Source organism: Ornithodoros turicata, chromosome 4 (assembly GCF_037126465.1).
Source record: "Ornithodoros turicata isolate Travis chromosome 4, ASM3712646v1, whole genome shotgun sequence".
Classification (NCBI taxonomy): Eukaryota; Metazoa; Arthropoda; class Arachnida; order Ixodida; family Argasidae; genus Ornithodoros; species Ornithodoros turicata.
The window spans coordinates 39,881,269-39,905,084 of NC_088204.1; the positions used below are offsets into that span (position 1 = coordinate 39,881,269).

A 23,816-nucleotide genomic window follows, 5' to 3' on the forward strand; every position below is an offset into this window, starting at 1 on the left:
GTAAACAGTGAACATGTGCACAACTGAAGGCATTACGCCTTTGAAAATTGAGTGCAAAAGAAACAAAATGCATTGAATCGTCGGTGTTTGACCCGAAATGCGCGCAATATTATGAATATGGTCAATGAAATGGACCAGCGGGAGTTGAACCAGCTCCCAACGGATATGCGTTCCGAAGATCCTACCGTTACACCTCACTGGCACCTGCAGGTACCTTTTCGACTGCTTTCGTTTCATTGATCTGATTGCTTTGGGCGAAATTCAGGCAATGTGTTGTGTCATCCTCTGTGTTTCTTCGCCTCACCTTCAACTGTGATAATGAGTGTGGTGGGCGGATACATATTTTACAAATTGCAAGATGCTTTTTTGTGGTTGGTGCCTCTTCGCTCTTTTGACCCGGGCGCTCCGAGCCCCAAATGTTGGTGTCAGTCTCTTAGCGGGACTTCCCGGGGGAGGCGGCGCGCCCCCTAGTTCATGTTCCGGGGGGGGGGGGGCAAAAGCCCCCCCCCCCGCAGTCGGCGCCTATGCAGGGTAGAACACGCCCTAGCTGCTGCAGAGGAAGTTGGCGACGTATGCGTCGTAGAGAGCAGGGGTGGGGGGAGGTTGTTTGGGGAACGTGCGGTCAGCCTGGACGGGGGTAGGTAGTGGCACCGTGGAAGAGGGAAGGGTGAAAGAAAGAAGGGAAGGGTGGTGGTGGTACAGAGGAGGAAGGGATGTGCACTATCTCTTACTCTGTGAATCGGATAGTTGCGGAGAACTATCCACCACACACACAAAAAAAACAAAAAAGAAACACGAGCATCCCTCAGTAGCCTTCATTGGGATGCTCTGCTCTCTGTACCACGATAACCGCCAGGACGATTGCCGAAGTTACCCACCTAAGCGTCGTAGAAGTGGACAGCAAGGATGCCCCCACCTTCACCGTGCTGGTATACATTACAGCGGGTCCTTTAAAGGCAAGGTCAAGGTTGTGTTTATTGCCGGACTCGAGAGTCGAGAGTCAACCCTTGGTGACCGAAAACGCGGCGAATGCACCCAAGAGGTTCCTTCTACAGCAAAACTCTGGAATTACACTGCAAGCATCACCTTCGTAGAAAACTCGACGGAACACAACACGCCCATCTTTGTCATGGGAGACTTTACTAAGGACATAACAGACCCAGAACAGCTCGTGCGCGTACTTCACGAAGAAAGTCTATGATTTGCATCTATCCAATCACGGTAAAATACCCACAACCCGTACGTGAAGAGTTCTAGTGTTATAAGTGATATGTGTCTTCATCTGTGGCGTAGGCAAGGTAGTGGTTGCCAAGTACGATTGCTACTTCTGTTTCCACAGGCCTGTACGTACTGTCAATCATCGGAGAATCCCCGCGATGAGCTCATGAATGCCATCGCATTTCAATGACAAGCTGCACAGCGATTTCTACCGCAGTTTTTTCAGTAACTTGCACTAGCCGTCTAAGTCAAAGTTCTGCCGCCGCACCACACTGGTACCATTCATTCATGAAACAATCTTACCTGCAATGTACAAGGAAAACGATTCCAAGCTCGCTCAAATAAAGAATGCGAAGCACCTGACACCTTCCGCCAGACATCGAGAGGGATAGTCGTTTTGGGCCCAAGGAACATGCAAGATGAAAACAACAGTGAGTCGACCACAAATTAAAAGGAGCATACGCACGCTAATATACGTATATTACCAGCATAGGCAGGATCGTCTTCATTTTCATGAGCTTAGTGGGCTGAAGCGACTGGAAAAACCACAGAGGTTAAAACGAACGCCATCAAGCGAAAGCACCACGGCAAGGACACTTACAAGAAGTTTGTAAAGTATGACAAAGCTCTGTGTAGGCGTACCGGGGTAGCCAGTTCGACCTTGTCGAAACTCACATCTCCATTTTTTTCTTTATCATATCACATCACTAAGAAAAGTTTCCGTTCACGATACAGGCAAACGCTCAAGTGTTTCCGAAGTTTGCACAGAAGAACTGAAGATTTGCCTAACAATATTTGTGCTCTTCGAAAACAAGGCTCGGTGTCTCCTATCTGGTGTACAATGACCGTGCAAGGAGGGGCATTAGAAATGGAGCCAGAACACCGGAGCAGCAGTGTCTGTCATATGAGTGTTCGTACCATTATATCTTTACTGCCACTATCATTTTGCGTACGTAGAGTAGACGGAATAAGCGTTAAGCATAATGGTGGTGGTCCTAGTAACATCCCGGGAAACACGAATGCAAGTCAAGAGCGGGAGCAGAAGGTACTTGACAAGTACAAGCAGCTATTCTCAAACGAGTTAGGATTCATAAACAACAATAAAGCGAAATTATAGTTTGTGAAGGTGAGCAAGCTTTTCACGAATAGACTGGAGCCGTGCTCATCAAGAGGTGGAAATATACGAAGACTAAAAAGCACCTCGCAATAAATATTCACTGGGGATTGTATAGGGTGATCACACGACGGTAACGACAGCATGTCGGATATATGATGCTTATAAATCAGCAACGACAACAATTGACGGGTTTTAGTATACCGTTGATAACGTCGCGGTTAAGTTACCGTGCCTACCGGAGCCAATGGCACAGTGCGTCACTCAGAATATTATCTGTTGATATGGTGCGGTAGACGCAGTAGCATACCGGGCTCCGGTAGCGGTATACTAAAACTCGCTTTCCGAGATTTAATATACCGGCCAGACGGCACCGGTAGAGGCGGTGTTGACGTCGTCACTGCAATGCGCATGAGCGAAGGAAATACCGCTCTACAGGCCCTACCGGGCTCCGGTGCGGTGTCAAAATACTGGGTTCCTGTACCGCTTCTACCGGCGAAATCGGCACTAGCACCGCCACACTCCAGCTCCGTCGAGCAAGATGACAACTCCATGACTGGAACATTACCAGAAGAAACCAATTTAAAATTTTGGTGCGTTCTTGCGTGTACCCGGTTTCGCATTCAGTTATTCAGAACGATGTGACTCTGTGCAATAGCATGCGCTATGCGATACGTTGCTTCCAGTGACGAATGCCTATATGCAGGTCTGTTAAAGATACTTTTAAAAAGTATATGAGTTACGGTTACAGATAATGGGTTTGAAATGTATCTGAGTTACAGCTACAGTTACACAATTTAAAAAATACACTGATACAGTTATAGATAGTACCTAGAATATACTCAGTACTTTTACAGTTACTTATTTGACCAATTGAAATAATATGCCTGCTACTATCGCTTCTTCTTCCTGAACGCTGCCTATTATGAGTTCTGCGCACATACCAGATATGAACCATGAAATGTCTTTGTTTGAAACTGGATGAGCATACACAGACTAGATGCACATGAACGAAAACAACGTCAAGTGAAGGGATAAAGAATAATAACTTAAAACAGTTGGAAACACTAAAAAATATTTGAACGGGACCTTCGTGTAGCAGTCTACACTTCATCAGGTTGCAGAAATGGTATTACCGTCACAATATATAGCCTACAGACGGGAGAGGAGGAATACAATCGTTAAGCGAATCAAACAACAAAAATGTTAAAACAGAAAATTCTTAATAGCACCAAGGTGGTAGAGTGGCCAAGGTATGGGCGACGCAGCCTCTTTGTCAGTGTCGTTATCATTGTCACACTCAGATTCCTCCGTCATATCGAATCGTCAACTTGAACCGGTTGAACGGCGGACGCGAACCACACGCGCCAAAAGCGCCAAATGTACCCAAGCAGCACAATGTACTGAAAGTCGGGTGCAACAGGGGTGGACGGTATGTGTATTATCAGTGTTCTTTAGTTTCACGAGTTTGTTCAAGGCCTTCCACCTACCCGTCCACCCCTATTGCACTCGACTTTCAGTACATTTTGCTGCTTGGGTAAGCATAGGCAGACATGTGACAAGATAAGACAGGCGGTGAAGTGGGGGAGCGGGGGAGCAGGAGCAACTGAGAAGGCAGCGGCCGCGCTGATTGGGTAGGTTTGACGGATTGGATTGTCTACAGCACAGTTTATCGAGCTTCACCGGGTTGCGCGCTTTGTCATTGGTGGCTCCACTTAGCTCGCGCTGTTGATGTCTATTGTCGGTCATTTCTTGGTTCAAAAGTACTCGAAAAAATACTAAAAAAAGAGTAATAGTTACCTGTAAAAAGAAACTCAGTTACAGTTACAAGTACCTGCATAAAAATGCATACTATATTTTACTCAAGATACCGAAAAAGTATCTAGGTACAAGTACTCAGTTACTTTTACTCATTTACTTAACAACCCTGCCTATATGTATGTGCTTGCGACACGCGAGTAAAATAAATTCGCCTTGTTATGCCTGGGAAATTGCTGTTGCCACCTGTTTGTAATCCCGTTATTTCGACATCATTAATGTCATTATTGTATTAGTTAGCACTTGTACTCGCAATAAAATGACAACAACTCAGTGGAGGCTGCTACTAGTACCTTCAGCAACAGCACCGGTGTCCAATGTACACAATTACTAGGCAAGTTATATTCCTGAGGATTAATTCTGTTATTGAGCAGTGCTCTCCGTCAGTCCGCATTGTTCATAAACCTTAAACCTATATATTTAAAAACTAAAAGTGAGGTATTGGCTTTCCTAGGAGAATTGTTGGGCACACAATTATTGGGCAGCTATTAATGTGCAGAATTATTATGCAGCCATACGAGAAATGAAAGTTTTCAGAGCGCACTTGTTTATTTCCATCCGTTAGATGGAAAGTAATAAACAACCAACTCAAAATTTACAAATCAACATTTGTGAGATTGAAAAATAAAAAATAATCAGTGACCCAGGTAACACAAGCCTGTCCCAGGGACGTCTATGGGACGTCCATCTTCGGACTGCGCGGGCATCCCTGGGACTGCATCATTTCGTTCGATACAAGTCCGTATGAACTCCCAGTGAAACGAAGTATGTTTTATGGAGGTTCCAGGGACGTCATGTGGGATCATATCGGGAGCAAGACAGGACTTACAATGGATGTCTGGCACCTTCTTTTATACCCCACTATTTTTTTCCCCTTTTTTCCGGCTCCTGTACATCTTTAGGTTGAAAAAGGCTACATATGCTGTAAGCGTGTCGTACGGTCCCAAAAATATATGTGTTTTTTGCGCTTCCCAGTCAGAAAATTCTGTCCCACGGATGTCCATCGGATGTACTTTCAGGGAGATATGAATATCCGCAGAATAATGTAGAAATTCCTCCAGCGGGTATACTACGGAGATCCACTTGGCTGGGCTTCAAACTTCCCACCAACGTCCACCTTGCGGACATAATTAGGGGATACGGACATAAGCAGGTGACGATGGGGACCATATTATTATTTTTCATCTTTAAGCACTTCACTGCCTTTAAGCCACACCGTGGTGTGCTTCGATGCATGCGATGGAGTACTGTCCTATATAAAAATCATTCTAAATGCGATAAAAGCAGTCAGGCGTACTTAAAAAGACATATGTCAGGACAGGCGACACCACACTCATCATTAAACTTTCAACAAATTGTTTATTGACAGTTCCACATCCTGTTAAATCTAACCCCCCCCCCCCCCCCATCACGAAACAAGCTCGTCCATCAAAAACCGGTTACAAGGACACAAATAACATGCTGTTTACCTATGTAACATATCTTCCTGACACCGGTGTATCTTCTCAGAATAATATGCCGAAGCCACACTAACACACTGATCCCCCAGCTTCTTTCTTTTTTATTTGCCTGGCTTCTTCAAACCATAAAGCTCCTCTGCTTCAACAGTGTTTTATAACTTCTGTTTTATAAAAAATCGGATAACAACCTTTACATGTCTCTTGATGCTCACTTACTCTACTATACTACCCACTTTTGTTCCGATCATATTCCTTCGATCTAATGTTATTGCATCTGGACGTTTGTCCTACATATGATTGACCGCATGATAGAGGGATTCCATATACCACGCCCTTTTACGCTCAGTGTAGGGCTTCGAATATTTAACCTTACAACCCTTTTCCCATTTACAATATCTCTGAATTTTCCGAGGTAGAGGCCCTAACCAAGATCCCCTTTAAAACTGGTTTGCACGCCAAATGCAGAAGCTGCAGAATGCTTTCAGAAGCTGTTATGACTTTGTTCCACACGCCGCATTTCAAGCTTACGTCGTCATCTACCAAGGCTACATATGAAGCTGCGCCTACAAAACCTCTCGTCATTTGGCAGTGCGGCAGCGCCTGTGCGGGTCCTACCTGACTGTTCACGCTTGAACCTTTGCAGGTTGGTACGGCAACTGCTTTCGTTGTTTTTGCTGCCAAACACTGCCAAAGAGTCTGAATGTGGAACTGTGTCTGTAAAAAAAAAAGAGATTGCTAGACTTCTTGCGGATTTCAAACAAGGACTGGGAAGTGAACTGAAAGAACTACGTGACAGTATTGTAATGGACTTTAGAAAGGGCATCCGAGAGATAAACAGAAGTATATCCTACATTAACAAGTCCTTCGAGGAGTTTAAAGGCTCTGTCAAACAGATTGCAAAACAAAACGTTGATCTAAAAAAGAAAACGATAAAATTCTGAAGGAATGTACCTCTACCAAGCAACGGTTGAAAGATTCTGAGCTGAGGATTCCGCAGAGTGAGCAGTACACAAGAAACCGTAACATCGAAGTTAAGGGTATCCCAGTTCAAGTAAATGCAAATACCATGAGCATCGTCTCTATAATTGCAGAAGTGTTTGGAGAGAGCATTGGTGTCTGCCGGCACCAAATGATATAGGAGCGCAATGAACATAATAATACAGTTCGTCCGTCGTGCCAAATGAGACGCATTCTTGGAAAGAGCCCGGAAAAACACATCAATACCTCCAATCTCCGTATTACTCCTGTCGCCCCTGTCTATGTTAATGAACATCTGTGCCACGCGTTTAAGCGCCTTCTCGGTTGTAGTATCGCAAGAAAACGGAAATTCGGATGGAAATTCGTGCGGGCGAGGTATGGGAGGGTGTTCTCACGCTGAACGCCCGCTTCTTACATTTTGAGTAATGATGAACTTGAGGTCATCTACAGAAAGAAGCAACAAAAAACAACTTTCTCATACCTTCAATCCAAGTTTCTGATATCGTAAATAGTTTGCGAGCGAGTACCCTTCCTTGACCACAACATACGTTCAATTCGAAGGAAAGAATATGGTATCCTTACTCTACTCTCTAGTATTAATGTAAATTGTGACACAATTATGCTCACCGAAACTTAGACAAACGAAGTAAATGATATAGCTTTCCTCTCAGGATATGATGTTTTATGTCGTGGTCGACAATGTAGAAGAGGTGGTGGGATTGCGTTACCGACAAAAATAAATTTAAAATGTGTTGAGGTTAATTCTTTTTCTGTATTTACCGCTGATTAGGAAGTGCTCTGATCGCAATCAGGGACACACATATTTTGTGTTGAATATTGGCCATCATCTGCAAATATTAACCGAATTTATGACTTATCTTGAGCGTCTATTGTGTTTCTGTGCTGACAACAAATACAGCCTTTTTTAGGCTGCGATTTTAATATCAATCTTGTTGACAACAACACGCCAGCTTTCCAGAATATGGTTATTTCATACGGTTACTAGAATGTTATCAAAGCTTCAACACGTATCACTGCAGTTTCAACCGCATTATTATAGACCTCTACGTTACAAATCAAGGTACGTGTGTTCTTAAGGCCAACACGATAATATCGGATATTAATGATCATTTGCACATATTTCTGATCGCAGAAGAGGTTAATTATTTGCCTCTTTTCGATGATACCTTAACATTTCAATGTATCGACGATTGTGCTTTAAATAATTTCCGAGAAGAAATTAGTATCATTGACTGGAATTTTGTTTTGTCTAAGCATTCAGCAGATGATGCCTGGGACGTATTTTTGTTGAAGTTTGTAAGTGTTTATCACAATCACTTTCATTATAAAAGAGTGAAAAAATGCAGCAAGATACGGATACGCTGGGTTAACCATATTCACCTTCGTATGATACCCGGCTGTGCAAAGGTTTTTGAAAACTCGAGATCCTGAAAAAATACGCGCTTTCAAACTGCACCGCAGTTTGTTAAATCCTGAGCTGAGGCAGGCCAGAGAAAAATACTACCGCCGTATGTCTGACGACTCTTGCCACCTTGCCGCCAATATGATAAACACAGTGCTACACCGTTGAAAGGTTCCAGCTCCGTAACTGATCTGGTTATAAACAGCGACAAAATATCTGGTAGTGCCCTTTCAGATCACTTCAATCGGTATCTCGTTACATCGCCCAAACTATAATGTGGTCTCAGTTACCCCTAACGACAGACATACAAATGAATCCCTTTATTTATCAAATGAATGAAAATGATGTTTTTTCTGCCCTAATAGCAGTAGCAAAAGCTCTGATATTTTCGGCATACAACTTAAGCCAGTAAAATTTGTTGAGGACCTTTGCTTGGACATATTTTCAATTTATGCTTGTCGGGTGCTGTTTTCAAAAGAAATATGCAAATTGCAAAAGTAATCGTCTTATTTAAAGGCGGAGATCGTAATTGAATTGAATTGAATTGAATTGAATTTATTCAAGAGATGGGAATGTAACTTACACTGGCTATGTACAAGGGGTGGCCTAAAAGCAGCAAGACTGCTGCTTGACGAGGGCACACCCCCAAGAGGATACTCGGCACAACGGCAGTAAAGTACATACAAGCAATACACACGTGACGACAATACACAATATGATTCGTGCAATGTAACTTTGAGCAAAAAATATTAATTGAAAAAATGTAAACCATAGACTCTAAGCAGGTGAAGCCAGGTGACAAACATAGATCGCAGATCTTTCAATGAGAAGCTCTGTATGTCTAGCCCATGCAGTGTATATTTGTTAAGAAGCGACGAGATATGATACGATACAGTTTGGTCACCATAGGTTGTACGCGATCGAGGCACTTGCCAAAGCTGGGCCTGTCGAGTTTTTTGGATAAGATTTTGTTTTAGTTTGAACAGTGATAAGATTAACTGGTTATCATGTCTAACTGCAGTGAGGTAGGCTTTGAAAAGATGATAGTCATAGTAATGGTCTATTTTAATGATATGGAGGCTACGGAAGATGTCAGCAGTATGCGAAAGAGCTGGTACACAGCAATATACCGTATTGCACGTTTTTGCTGTAGGAGAAGAGTAGTTAGGTTTTGTTGTATTGTCGTGCCCCATACGAGATGACAATAGTTGAAGTGAGACATGATTAGGGAATTAAATATCAATAACTTAACAGACTTAGGTAATAAGTATCTGTGCCTACTCAAGATTCCTATCGCTTTGCTTATCTTTCCCTTTAGATAGCTTACATGGCCATCACAGGAGAGGTGTTCGGAGAAAAACACTCCCAGTATCTTTACAGTTTTGACTATTTCAATAGCCTCATCTCCCAGGGAAATGTTAAGCGAGTGGTGTTCTGGCTTATTTCTCGGCCTGTAAAGTATCGCCGTTGTTTTAGCCGCATTTATGATTAAACGATTTTTTGCGCACCAAGTGCCGATATCTGCCAGGGCTCTGTTCGCCTTCCTAATAAGGTCGTCAATTACATTCCCCGAGAAAAATAAGGTAGTGTCATCGGCGTAGATGAAAAATTGCCCGAGTTCAGTGACTGTGGTAATGTCATTTACATACGTGTTAAATAAAAGCGGCCCTAAGCTACTACCCTGGGGTACACCCGCGATTAGCTGTAACATGTCAGAATGACAGTTATTATTATACACATATTGGTATCTGTTTTCAAGGTAGGACCTCAGAAGAGACAGTGCCACCCCACGTATGCCGCAATGTTCGAGTTTTTCTAACAGTATGCCATGGTCTAGAAGGTCAAAGGCCTTTGTAAAATCAATGTAGACACCTAATGTATAGAACTTATTTTCAAGATTTTGAATGATTAATTCTTTTTGATATAAAAGTGCAGCCTCGGTTGAGTATTTCTTACGAAAACCGAACTGTGAATCTGAAATGACATTATGTATGGAGAAGAACTTCGTTATTCTAGAATGAATTATTTTTTCTAGCACTTTGGAGAAAACAGGCAATATTGATATTGGCCTAAAGTTCCCAAGCTCATCATGTTGTTTACCCGATTTACGTAAAATGACTTTTGAATGGCATTTAATTCCATCAATCATGATGTATTGCTACGCAAATTATTCCACTACGGCGTACGAGGGACGGCACTAGATCTTGTAAGATGCTTTCTCGGATTTCGATCACAATCCATTAAAATTGACGGGCAATTATCTTCTGTTCGCACATGTAAGCGAAAACCCGCGCGACGAGAAATATTGGTAATATGAGCAGAGAAATTAAGGTGGCAGTCAATTGTTACACTAAGAAACGTAATGCTTGGGGCAGGCGGAAGAGCGTCACCATCTAATATTAATGGTGGAACTGAAGGTATACTCTTTTGAGGGCTGTGAAAAATGGATGTGCTCTGTTTTTTTGCTGTTGATGATCAGCTTATTGATTTTACACCATTGGATGAGGCGTGCCAGGTCGGTTGTGAGTTTACAATGCAAGGATTGGATGCTTTTATCTGATAAGAAAATCGTGGCGTCATCAGCATAGAAAATACAGTTAGAGTGCCTAAGAACGTTAGGTAGGCCGTTGATGTAAATTAAAAATAACAATGGCCCTAAGATCGATCCCATCCCTGTGGGACGCCTTCATTTCTGATAATAGGCTGAGATAACTTGTCGTTAATTTTTACTACCTGATGGCGATCAATAAGATAGTTAGAGATTAATTGGTTGGCAGAGCCACAGATACCATAGCTCTCCAGTTTAGATAAGAGAATACTGTGGTTAATGGTATCAAGTGCCTTGCTAAAATCAACGAGTACGGCACAACAACGAGCACAGATTATATCACAGTCAACTATCATGAATTTGAGTAAATTTGGCACGCTCTTCATGTTGGTGGGGCAAAAAACTGACCTTTACTTGGCAAATTTCCGAGTTCACTTCGCAAACGTCTATATAATTAAACTTAGGTTACATGACATGCACATCAGGAGATGGCAAAAACCTACCAAGAACAAATGCCGTTGACCGGGTGATTCTAGGTGGTGTAGTTTTTTTATTAGAATTCAATGACACGTTTTCTGGGACACCCTGTATGACTGCCACCCTGATTTCAGAGAAGAAAAAGTGTGACACCGTATGCAACTCCAGTTCTGGTGAATGCAAATGCAAATTATAAGATAAGGAACCAAAGCGTGCACCTCTTAAAAGCAACCTAGCTCATTCAGGTGTCTCCTCCTCAATATCATATTTGTGCACATGAGGAAGTAAACTGACAACAAACACACAAACAAAACTTAGGAACAATATACAGAACCTGAATGCTAAGTAAAACAATGCTGCAAAAAGAAATCTTGAAGGATGCTGCACAGCATTTGTCTCATCTGAATAGTGGGTTGCAGTGATGATGCTGTCTGACCTCAGGGGTTTCAGGCTCCGTTGAGGAAGTTACCTGTAAACATGAAAGCAGATGAGTGAAGAGAAAGTAATTGATACATATGTTCAGCATATAACATAACTACTCTATAAAAGTATGGTTTCTAAGCCACTGATAAGCAAACTCTATTTTTATCAACAGCGCACCGCGTGAGTTTAGTGACTATATTCGGTAACTTCTGTTTTGTCTCTTGTGTGCCGTTAGGTTCCAAGTCGCGCAGATGAAAATTAATCCACTTACAGAATCGTGAACTCTGTGATAAGCATTTGGGCCACACGGACTGAGAGAATGGAAAAGTACTCACACTTTTGCGTCGTTTAGGTGGATGTTCTTTCTCTGGATGTGGTGGAATGGTATTGTGATGGCACTACACCTTGTTTCAAACAACTCTGAGCTCGGTATCCAGTACGCTGAAGCGATTCAACGTCCCCTTCGTAATGCCGTCGCCACATTTAGCCGTAACGCGCGCTCTCGTGGGAAGTGTGGCCACCAGCGTCACCAAGCGGCCAACCGTCGACTGTGTATTCGAGACATGTGGATCATTGCACCACGGAGGAAGGAAACACGAGGAGTGGCTCTTCCCTCCAGACTAGCGTAGCCACCCTCTAGCGGTCGCTTGAGTCAAAATCGCCATTGCTTCCTGTCCACCACGTGATCCCCTCTAAAGTTTCGGTTTTGCAAGGCTTTGTTTCTCGCGCTGCTCTCCGTATGATTTTGCTTCTTGGAAGTAATTTATTGTGAAAATTGAGCACCGCCGTAGAAACGACGTATGGTAATGTGTTCCTGTCCCGGCTGCGGCTCTCGTTGAACTGAAAGAAGCTCCACGGGAGCGCGTTTTGTTCGTAAGTACACGGTATAACTTGCTTTAGTCGCCCGTGTGTCTTCGAGTCATTTTGAATTGTTCATTTGGGACCTCAAACTCTGCCGCAGGTTCATTTCATATCTTCTGTTGTTGTACAAATCTGATTATTGGAACGGCATTCTCAACCACTTAGTCAAGAAAAGTACAGGTCCCGACAAAAGTTTACGGAACACGCGAGCGGTGTATTTTTTCCTCGGTACGACACCCTAGCAGCAAGCGGAAGCTGGCAAAATCAGGCCAGTTCACTGACTCAGAGGGGTGGACGACAGCGCTCTTAGCGGCACACAGCGGTAGTTTCGGTATGATTACTGTTGTATGTGCCCGCGAAGTGAGTTGGATTTGACTGTTGTGCTCGTCAACAACTCGTGACTAACGTCAGTTGTTTATCAATCAATCAATTATCAATGTCAGCGTCAAGTGTTTATCAGTTCGTCACGCATCGTCCATAATAAAGCAACTGCTTACAAGATATATCTCTTGTCGCTTTCCAATAAAAGCAATACACCATAAAGTGTTGCCACCATGATTCATCCTTGTTATCACGATGATAGCGGCGAGCAAACTGTCTCAACAATCGTTGAATCACGTGTTGTTGGCCGACCAACAGTAAAATCCAACTCACTTCGCGGGCACATACAACAGTAATCATACCGAAACTACCGCTGTGTGTCGCTAAGGGCGCAGTCGTCCACCCCTCTGAGGCAGTGAACTGGCCTGATTTCGCCAGCTTCCGCTTGCCGCTAGGGTGTCGTACCGAGGAGAAAATACACCGCTCGCGTGTTCCGTAAACTTTTGTCGGGACCTGTACATACGTTGGAAGTAACCGTTGCCACACGTGATGTTTCCGGTCCTGCGAACTCCTTTTGCGTTCTGCACACTGACTGGTGTTCTAATAGAACGGTAAACATTTGTAACACACAGAAATAAAGTGCAAGCACGCGTTCAACGTAACACTGCCATCTGAACTGCAACACAACTACAGCTCACGTAGTCTGCTTTGCTGGAGCCATGCTGTCTGGAGGGTCACGTGAGCGGTCACGTGGTAGACAGGAGCATCCCAGAATGCAATGCGAGGTCGGCTACGCTCGTCCCGGTAGAAAACTGTCGGAGGGGCCGCTCCTTGTGTTTCCTTCCTCCATGCATTGCACAGAGGCGCCTCCTCTCGACGGTGGCTTGGCAATGGCTCGATAGGCTCTCGCCTTCTAAGGTTTTTGTGTTTGTGCGCCCTCACCCAACGGGCGCTTCGGCCATGAACGATTCCGAATGTGAAAATGCGCGCTTATCTCATGCCGCCTTTTTACCTTGCCGCGATAAAAGGAATAAATAAGTGTTGTGAGTGACCTATGGGTCTGATATACTTCTATGAACATTCTTTTAAGACGAACGTAAACACGAAAAAGAAACTTCAGCTCTGTCCGTTATCACCGCTCCTGAATCGTTGACTCCTTCCTTGGTGCTGAAGGCATATCTAGTGACGTCTTTGGAGGCTCATTTGCAGTTTTTGCTTTATTCTTCGCACGGGGCAAGCGCGCATTCCTTTCGCAATGTCCCTTCCACGGAGGAGAAGTAAGGAGAACGAACTCTGCCGAGCCACCGTTGAGAAAGCGAGGTCCCGATTCCTCGAGTCTAATTGTGTAACACTCTCCGCAAACTGACATGCCCAAAGAAGCCATCGGAGTTCAAGTTCAACGATATCAAAATGTACCTCATGGACTATTTCTCTCCGACGCCGTTCGAAATGTCAGAGCAGCATCGTTTCTACAATCGTGTTCAAGGACAGTCCGAATCAGCAAGTGAGTTTTAGGCTGAGTTACGTAAACTCTCCGAACATTGCAATTTTGACACATTCCTTGATGAAGCCCTTAGAGACAAATTTGTCTGTGGCCTGCGAAGCACCTCTGTTCAACAGCGCATGCTCACCATGAAGGATTTGACCTTGAGAAAGGCGCTTCAAGAAGCGGTGTCATGTGAGCTCGCAGCCAAAGGTGTGGAGGAACTACATCCCAAAAGAGTGAAAGCATAAACAGAACCACGTCTAGTGTTTCGAAAGTTCGAGACGAGGAAAAGAGGTGCTTCCGCTGCAACAAGAAGGGTCATGTTCCTTCGAAATGCCGTTACCTCGACGCTGTATGCCTCCACTGCAACAAGAAGGGATACACGGAGATCGAAGTCGAAGACATATACGTCCCGCCTGTAGAAATCTTGCAGGAAACAAGTCGTCCACTGAAGCTAAAACAAAGCACGATACTGGAGGTGGATGCGAGCCCATTTGGTTAAAACCAGAAATTGAGGGTCATGTAATTCCAATGAAAACGGACACAGGGTCAAAGTATTGTATTGTACCCCAAGTTGTCTCCTCGAAGCTCCTTCAGCCACATTCCACTGGAACCTACCTCCATGAAATTTCGAACTGTGACAAGTGAATGCTTCTTACCTGATGGCATAGCCATAGTTCAAGTAAAATTTGGAGGGAAATGTTCAAGGCTCCAACTCTATGTTGCGAGAACCCCAGGACCAGCACTGTTTGGCCGAGAATCGATTCAAGAATGCCAGTTGCTTTAAGAAACAAATGGTATCTTCAAGACGTCGACCGAAACGAAAGCTTCTCAAGAAGAAGTCAAAAATAAGTTGAACCAGATTCTAGAAACTCACAAGGTCGTATTTGAAGACTCCATCGGGAAGTTGAATGGAATCAAGGCAACCTTAAATGTGTTGCCTCTACAGGCTTGTCTTAGTTATTGTGTATATTTGGTAGCGCCCCTTCGCGGATTGTACGCGGCAGTTTTCTTCGTTTTCATTTTGGAACTGGGACTGTTGTGCTGATGCATGGAGCGAAGCCGACGTGGCTCCCGTCCCGCTTATGAAGACTGTCTTTTTACCGTACTTTGAGTTATGTATGGTTTAGCCTTCTGATTAAATGTGTGCAACTAAATAACGTCCTCATTGAGATCAGAAAAGTAAAAAGACACTTCGCTCTGACGGCTGCTCTCCGTACGCAAGGCTTCGGGACCATCATGGAACACAGCACTAGCAACGAGGCTGCGGGTGACGCTTCCAGTGTTGGAGCACCTCAAGCTACTCGACCAAAACGCAAGGTGACTTTGTCGCTAAAGGCATTGGAAAGGTTCGAGTCTGATAAAGAAGAATTGGAAGTCAAGTTAGACAGGGCATGGGAGGAAACGGAAGTGTGCCTGTCGAACATTTCAACTACTGCTTCTGCCGAGGTCATACAACGGACGCTGAACGAGTTAAGGGCCAGCTTCAAAGGGTATCAACTTCTCTCGGAAAAGTATTTTACCTTCCTCACACGGATCGACACCGAGGAGAGCCTCCAAGTACGAGACGTACAAAAGGCTATTGATCAAGAACGCGATACTTTGGTCCAGAGGACAGTTATAGAAGCAAAGCAGCGTTTGGAGAGCCTTCTGGAAACAGCTTCGCTTCGTTCTAATTATTCCGGACATTCCACGCTTTCAAGACGTTCCATGAGATCTGCGCGGTCCAACATTTCTTCTGTGAGTGCGTCAGCAGCGAGAGCGAGGGCCGATGCTGAAGCTGCCAAGGCCCGCTCGGCTTACAGTAGGAAGGAGGCAGAAACGAAACTTGAAAGAGCTCGTATGGTGGAGGAAGAACAGATGGCAGCTGCTGCCGCCAGGCGCAAGAGAGTGGAATGGGAGGCCAACTTACAATTACTTCGGGAAGAGAAGGAAGCAGCTGCGGTCGAAGCGCAGGCCAGGACACTTGAGGCAGCTGCTGACACAGAAACCGCTAAACTCGACGACGTTACAGTGGATGGAGATGGTTCGGTCCAGCAAGCCAAAGATTACTTGCTACACCGAACTATAAACCTAGACGACGGTTCACGTATGGCTGGACGAAGTTCACTTGGAACAGACGACTTACAGCTTCAAAGGACTGATGCTCACGGCGGAGACATACACGGAGCACAGACCAATACGAGCACGAGTCTTCCACGCTGTAATCCACACGCGTCTTGGCAAACGGATATACCAAAGCAGTCTTACAACGCAAGCACGCTCGGAACTGGTTTAGAGATGTGTTCTTCTGCTCCTTTGAACGTAACGCCTGCGAGCATTATACCTACTGGTCAACGGATGGAAATGGACCCTCTTCACGCGGCTTTAAGGCCTGAAGTCGAAGAATTTAGAATGGCCAACGCTCGCCACGAGCCTGTTAACCATGTGCCAGTCACAGAGGCCGTCGACAGAACGACGACAGATTTGGCAAAGTTTCTTCTCCGACGAGAACTGGTTAACACTGGCCTCGCCAAATTTGATGATCAGCCCGAAAACTACATGTCGTGGAAGTCATCATTCAAAAACTCTATCGACCACTTGGGTATCACCGCAAGTGAAGAATTTGACCTTCTGGTCAAATGGTTGGGAAGCGAGTCCTCGCAGCACGTGAAACGGCTCAGATCAGTGCACGTAGGCAATCCTTCTGCAGGGCTGCAGTTAGCGTGGGAGAGGTTGGAGGAATGTTATGGTAGTCCGGAAGCCATCGAGAGTGCTCTCCTGAAAAGACTTGAAGCCTTCCCCAAGATCTCCAACAGTGACCACCGCAAGTTACGAGAACTGGGAGACCTGCTTTTAGAATTGGAATCAGCAAAGGCAGATCCTCGCCTACCGGGACTGGGTTACCTAGACACAGCTCGAGGTGTGAACCCCATCGTGGGAAAATTGCCATATGGCCTTCAGGAGAAATGGATGACGCAAGGGTCAAGATACAAAGAAGAAAAGAGGGTAACATTCCCTCCATTCTCCTTCTTTGCAAAGTTCATTCGGGACATAGCAAAGACCAAAAACGACCCAAGCTTTCATTTCGGTTCATCCACTTCTTTCAACACTACTCGTCTAAGAGACGACAGAACCCCACCTAGGAATGCCAGTAACAGGACATCAGTCGCTGTCAAGAAAACAGATATTCTGTCAAAGGCATCCGATCCTGGCCCTACGGCATCTAGGGGCAAGCCTGTCAAAGATGCAAGCAAAGAATGCCCTCTGCATCGGAAACCACATCCGCTGAACAAATGCCGTGGCTTCCAAACCAAGCCTCTGACGGAACGGAAGGCTTTGCTCAAGGAGTTCGGGATCTGCTTTAGGTGCTGCTCGTCGTCGGACCACTTCTCCAGAGACTGTGTGCAGGTCATAAAATGCGCGGTGTGTGGCAGTGAAGGACATGCATCTGCCCTCCACCCAGGTCCTGTCCACCAAGACACCAGCACATCAGCAGGTGATGTGCAGCACGGCGGGGAGGATGACGTTCATCCTTTGTCAACTAAAGTGATGTCTAAATGCACAAGTGTGTGCGGAAGCAACACTTGGGGTAGGTCTTGCTCGAAGATATGTCTAGTCAGAGTGCACCCAAAGGATAAGCCGGACCTATCATTCAAGATGTACGCTGTACTGGACGATCAGAGCAACCGGTCGCTTGCCAGGCCGGCCTTTTTCGATGTGTTCGGCGTGCAGGGAGATGAATCCCCCTACACACTCAAAACATGCGCTGGGACAGTTGAGTCATCGGGAAGACGAGCAAGTGGATATGTGGTAGAGTCCATCGATGGACGTGTAAGAGTTCCACTACCCACACTCATCGAATGTATGCAAATTCCCGACGACAGGAATGAGATTCCTACGCCAGAAGTGGCGCACCATCATCCACACTTGAAGAAAATATCTGGTTTAATCCCGCCTCTGACGGACGACGCCGAAATACTGCTTCTACTCGGCAGGGACGTTTTGCAGGTGCACAAGGTACGGCAACAACTGAATGGTCCCAACAATGCTCCGTATGCCCAAAGGCTGGACCTCGGCTGGGTGGTAGTTGGTGATGTCTGCATCAATGGGATGCGGAAGCCAGACCGTATCAGTACATTTACCACTACACTGCTAGAGAACGGCCGCGCGAGCACTTTTACTCCGTGTCCAAGTCATGTCTTCATCAAAGAGAATGTCGCACAAGGTGCTGCGATAGCCAACTTGACGTCGATGCCAGCTTGGTCATGCGATACGTTGTCGTACATCCAAGGGCTGGGTGACTCTGTGTTTGAGACGTCGAAGGACGACAACAAGCTCGCTCCTTCAATTGAGGACAAGCAGTTTCTGGAAATAATGAACAAGACATTCGCCAAGGATGAAGCAAACAGTTGGGTTGCTCCGCTTCCCTTTCGCACAAGGAGGAGTCCACTACCGGACAACAGGGAACAAGCACGAATTCGGTTTGCCTCGGTCTGCCGTACCTTGGAGAAAAGACCGGATATGAAAGAACACTTCTTTACGTTTATGGGCAACATCTTTGCCAACGGACATGCTGAGTTAGCCCCGGAACGACAAGAAGGAAAAGAAGTGTGGTACCTTCCTATTTTCGGCGTATATCACCCGAAGAAGCCGGAACAGATACGTGTTGTTTTCGACTCGAGCGCGAAGTTTCGTGGGACATCCCTAAATGACGTCCTTCTAACTGGGCCTAATCTTGGAAACAGTCTTTTAGGAGTACTAATTCGGTTCCGTAAGGAACCCTTCGCCATCACCGCAGACATTCAACAAATGTTTTACTGCTTCATCGTTCGTGAGGAGGACAGGGAGTACCTAAGATTCCTCTGGTTCCGCGACAACGACCCGAAGAAGGATGTTGTGGAGTACAGGATGTGCGTCCACGTATTCGGAAACAGCCCATCGCCAGCTGTTGCAACGTATGGACTTAAGCGAACCGCCCTTGAAGGTGAAAGGGAGTATGGTACCGACGCCAGGCGATTTGTAGAGCGAGATTTCTATGTGGATGACGGGCTGAAGTCCCTCCCTACCGAAGAAGCCGCCATCGATCTACTCCAGCGAACGAAGGACATGCTGGCTGTAGCAAACCTGAGGCTGCACAAAATAGCCTCCAACAGCGTCGCAGTGATGAAGGCTTTCCCATCTGAGGAGCATGCGAAAGATCTGAAAGATCTAGACTTGAGAACTGACTCCCCTCCGACACAAAGAAGCTTGGGCCTAAGTTGGAACATTAAACATGATGCCTTCACCTTCCACGTTCCTCCCAACAAGAAGCCACACACCAGGCGGGGTCTTCTGTCTACAGTTAATAGTTTGTACGACCCTCTTGGATTCGCAACTCCTGTCACTGTACGTGGTCGGCTGTTGTTGAGGGAACTGTCCACCTTGACAGAAGATTGGGACGTCGAACTACCACAAAGTAGTGAATGGGAAGTTTGGAGGGACTCTCTATCAGATCTCGAAGATATCGAGATACCTCGTACCTACTCGGGTATATCTCTCGCCACGGCGTGTCGTAAGGAGCTCTGTATATTTTCAGATGCCTCAACAAAAGCCATTGCTGCCGTGGCTTACTTAAAACTCACGGATGCTCGTGGTCATAACCATGTCGGGTTCATCCTCGGGAAAGCCAAGCTCGCACCGAAACGTGGACATACAATTCCAAGACTCGAGTTGTGTGGGGCGGTGCTCGCAGTGGAAATGGCTGACGTTATCATCAGCGAGCTCGACGTTTGCCTTGACGAGGTGAAGTTCTACACCGACAGCAAGGTGGTACTCGGCTACATATACAACGAGTCCAGGAGGTTCTACGTATACGTAAGCAATAGGGTCGAAAGGATCCGGAAGTCATGTCAGCCCAAACAGTGGAATTATGTTCCCACTGAACAGAACCCTGCTGACATTGCCACACGGGCAGTATCGGCTGATCGCCTTGCAAAGACAACGTGGTTAACTGGCCCTAACTTTTTGTACAAGACAGACGACTCGGGCTCAGATTTTGAATGTCAAACGTTTCGATTGATAGACCCTGAGGCAGACGAGGAGGTTCGTCCTGTGGTGACCACCCTTGCTACCAGCGTGTCGTCGCAGCGTCGGCTGGGTGCTCACAGATTCGAGCGGTTTTCAAGATGGACGATTCTCATTCGAACAATAGCGAATCTTCTGCACATCGCTCGCTCATTTCATTCTCGGGGTGATACTGCATCGGTGTCCTGTCGACACTGGCACATTTGCCTCGAGCCCAGGACTAATGAAGAACTTTCCGCTGCAAAGAAACTCGTCTACAGAACCGTCCAAGGCGAAATGTTCTCGAGTGAGATTCGATGCATCCAAAATGAGCACAGACTACCGAGGAACAGCCCACTTTGGAAGTTGAACCCCTATATGGACGAGGATGGCGTCATGAGAATCGGAGGACGACTTCAGAACTCGACACTTGACCAAGACGGACGGCACCCTGTCATCATGCCCCGTCGACATCATATTACTACACTACTGGTCCGACACCATCACGAAAGGGTTGAGCATCAAGGCCGCCATTTCACTGAAGGTGCAGTCAGAGCGGCAGGATTGTGGATTGTGGGAGCAAAAAGCTGCATCGGCTCGATGATTCACAAGTGCGTCAAATGCCGCAAACTGAGGAGCAGACCTCAGAAGCAAATCATGGCTGATTTGCCAAGAGACAGACTTAGCATGGACCCACCGTTCACCTATGTGGGCCTCGACGTGTTTGGACCATGGAAGGTTAAAGCGCGCAGAACTAGAGGTGGACTCGCACATAGCAAAAGGTGGGCTGTGTTGTTTACTTGCCTGTCCGTACGTGCGATACACATTGAAGTCATTGAATCGATGGATTCTTCGAGCTTCATCAACGCTCTCAGACGGTTCTTGTCTATTAGAGGTCCGGTTAAACTGCTGCGGTCCGATTGCGGAACCAATTTCGTCGGTGCGTGCAAAGAGTTGAAGATCAACACTGCGTCGCCTGGTCACAACGATGTTGGCAAATATCTGCAAACTCAAGAATGCACGTGGGTTTTCAATCCACCTCACGCCTCTCACATGGGTGGTGCTTGGGAGCGCATGATCGGGATTGTTCGTCGCATCGTGGACTCTGTGCTTCTAGGCACGAACAAGTCAGTGATTTCGCACGATATGCTTGTCACACTCTTTGCGGAGATCGCAGCGATCGTAAATAGCAGACCTTTGACTCCGGTGTCAACAGATCCGGAAAACCCAACGATTTTGACTCCAAGTATGATTCTCACTCAGAAGACGGGTAGAAACCCTCCACCTCCTGGAGAATTTGGGCATGACAATGTCTACCGACGGCACTGGAAACAAGTGCAGTCAATGGCCAACACCTTTTGGGACCGCTGGAGGAAGGAATATCTTCCAACATTGCAGGGCCGTCGCAGGTGGCAAACAGCTCAACGAGACGTCCGAGAAGGTGACATTGTGTTGCTGAAGGACAAGGATGCCGAGAGAAATGAGTGGCCTATGGGTCGCGTTATCAAGACTCTACCCAGTTCTGACGGGAGGGTGCGTAAGGTAGAGCTTAAGATCCACAAGAACGGACTAGTGAAGGTTTTCCAGAGACCCATTTGTGAAATTTTCCTTTTATTAAGTGATCATGAACTGTGAACATTTACATGCTTGTTGGGGAATTTGTGGTATCTTCAGATACCAGACGGGGAGTGTGTTGCCTCTACAGGCTTGTCTTAGTTATTGTGTATATTTGGTAGCGCCCCTTCGCGGATTGTACGCGGCAGTTTTCTTCGTTTTCATTTTGGAACTGGGACTGTTGTGCTGATGCATGGAGCGAAGCCGACGTGGCTCCCGTCCCGCTTATGAAGACTGTCTTTTTACCGTACTTTGAGTTATGTATGGTTTAGCCTTCTGATTAAATGTGTGCAACTAAATAACGTCCTCATTGAGATCAGAAAATTAAACCTGAAGGAAAATGTTCAGCCCAAGTTCCTTCGTGCTCGTCAAGTTCCATAGCACTTCCAAGCACTCAAGGAAAAAGCCTTTGCCGAATTGGACCGACTAGAATCGGAAGGTATTCTAACCAAAGTCAATGTCAGTGAATGGGCTACTCCCATAGTTCCTGTAGTAAAGCCCAATGGGACAGTCAGGATATGTGGAGATTTCAAGAGCACCATCAATCAACACTTAGTCGTGGATCAGTATCCTCTACCACTGGTTGAGGACATTTTCGCGAAATTATCTGGTGGTCAGAAATATACGAAAATTGACCTCCGGCAAGCATTCCTTCAAATTAAAGTGGATGAGAAGTTCAAGCATTTGCTAACTATCAATAGAAAAGGGACTCTTCCGGTATAACAGGATGGTGCTTGGTATTGCTCTCGCGCCAGCGATCTGGCAACGCACCATCGAACAAATTCTACAGGTTGTTCCTATGACACATGCAACGCAAGACGACATATTAGTGAGTGGTACTACTGAAGAGGATCATCTCGAAAATCTTTCGGAAGTCCTCAAGCGCCTGGAATGGTTTGGACTAACAGCAAACCTGCAGAAGTGCTCCTTGTTCCAGGACAGTAATGTGTACTGCGAATACAAGATTAGCAGCGAAGGTTTACACAAGACCCAAGAGAAGATTCGTGCTGTACTTGATGCTCCAGCACCGCAAAATGTCAGCCAGCTGCATTCCTTTCTTGGGCTAATCAACTACTACGGAAAATTTATTCCCGACAGCGCAAACCTTTTGCGACCTTTCCACGCACTTTTGGAAAAACCTGCAAAGTGGAAGTGGACAAAGGACTGCAAAGTAGCCTTCCAAAAAGCTAAAGATTTATTGCGTATCTGACACAGTCCTTGTGCACTACAATCCGCAGCTACCACTCCGTCTCGCTTGTGATGCCGGACCACATGGTCTCGGCGTAGTCCTTTCTCACGAAATGCCTGGTGGGACGGAAAGGCCAATCGCATTTTCCTTGAGAACCCTTAAAACGATAGAAAAGAATTACTCCCAAATTGACAAAGAGGCCATAGCCATTGTCTGGGTAGTACAGAGGTTCTACGCTTACTTATATGGCAGACATTTCAGACTTATAACGGACCATCAACCGTTGACGCAGATCTTCTCGCCAATGAAGGGTATACCAGCAAAGCAAGCAGCACGTCTCCAACGCTATGCTCTCTTTCTCTCCGGCACGGACTACGACATAGTGTATAAGAGGTCAGAAGACAACGGCAATGCTGATAGTTTGTCACGGTTACCTCTACCGGATGTTCCACCGGAGGGCCCAGATGAAGCTGAGCTTTACCATTTAAACCAATTTGAGCAACTTCCTGTTAGTCATTCACAACTGCGAGACGCAACCCGACGAGATGTTATTCTGTCCAAGATATATTGGAATGTCATGAATGACTGGGACAGTTCTAACTCGGATGAAGATCTTGTGCCTTACATCCGACGCAAAAATAACTATCTGTGCAACAAGGAGTTGTAACATGGGGGTACTCGCACCGTGATTCCCGCGAAACTCGTACAGTCAATTCTTCACGAGCTTCACCGTGGTCACATGGGAATCGTTAAAGTGAACGCTTTGGCACCATCCTACGTATGGTGGCAAAACAGCGACCGTGACATCGAAGCTATTGCAAAGAATTGTGAAGGTTGTCTGAAGAACCAAAATGAGCCATCA

The 23,816-nt window shown here is 45.9% G+C and overlaps 2 protein-coding genes across 2 annotated transcripts in view; both read left to right on the forward strand.

Moving 5' to 3' along the window:
* Positions 1 to 23,816, forward strand: part of LOC135391451 (guanylate cyclase 32E-like) — a 709,869-nt gene that overhangs the window by 34,518 nt on the left and 651,535 nt on the right. The window lies entirely within an intron of this gene.
* On the forward strand, positions 15,367 to 21,786 carry LOC135392370 (uncharacterized). The gene has a single exon (XM_064623085.1). It carries the CDS (start codon positions 15,367 to 15,369, stop codon positions 21,784 to 21,786), a length of 6,420 nt encoding a protein of 2,139 aa, XP_064479155.1.

Bases quoted from the DNA above. Each gene is read 5' to 3' on its own strand.
- LOC135392370 (XM_064623085.1), top strand. From the start codon at position 15,367: ATGGAACACAGCACTAGCAACGAGGCTGCGGGTGACGCTTCCAGTGTT.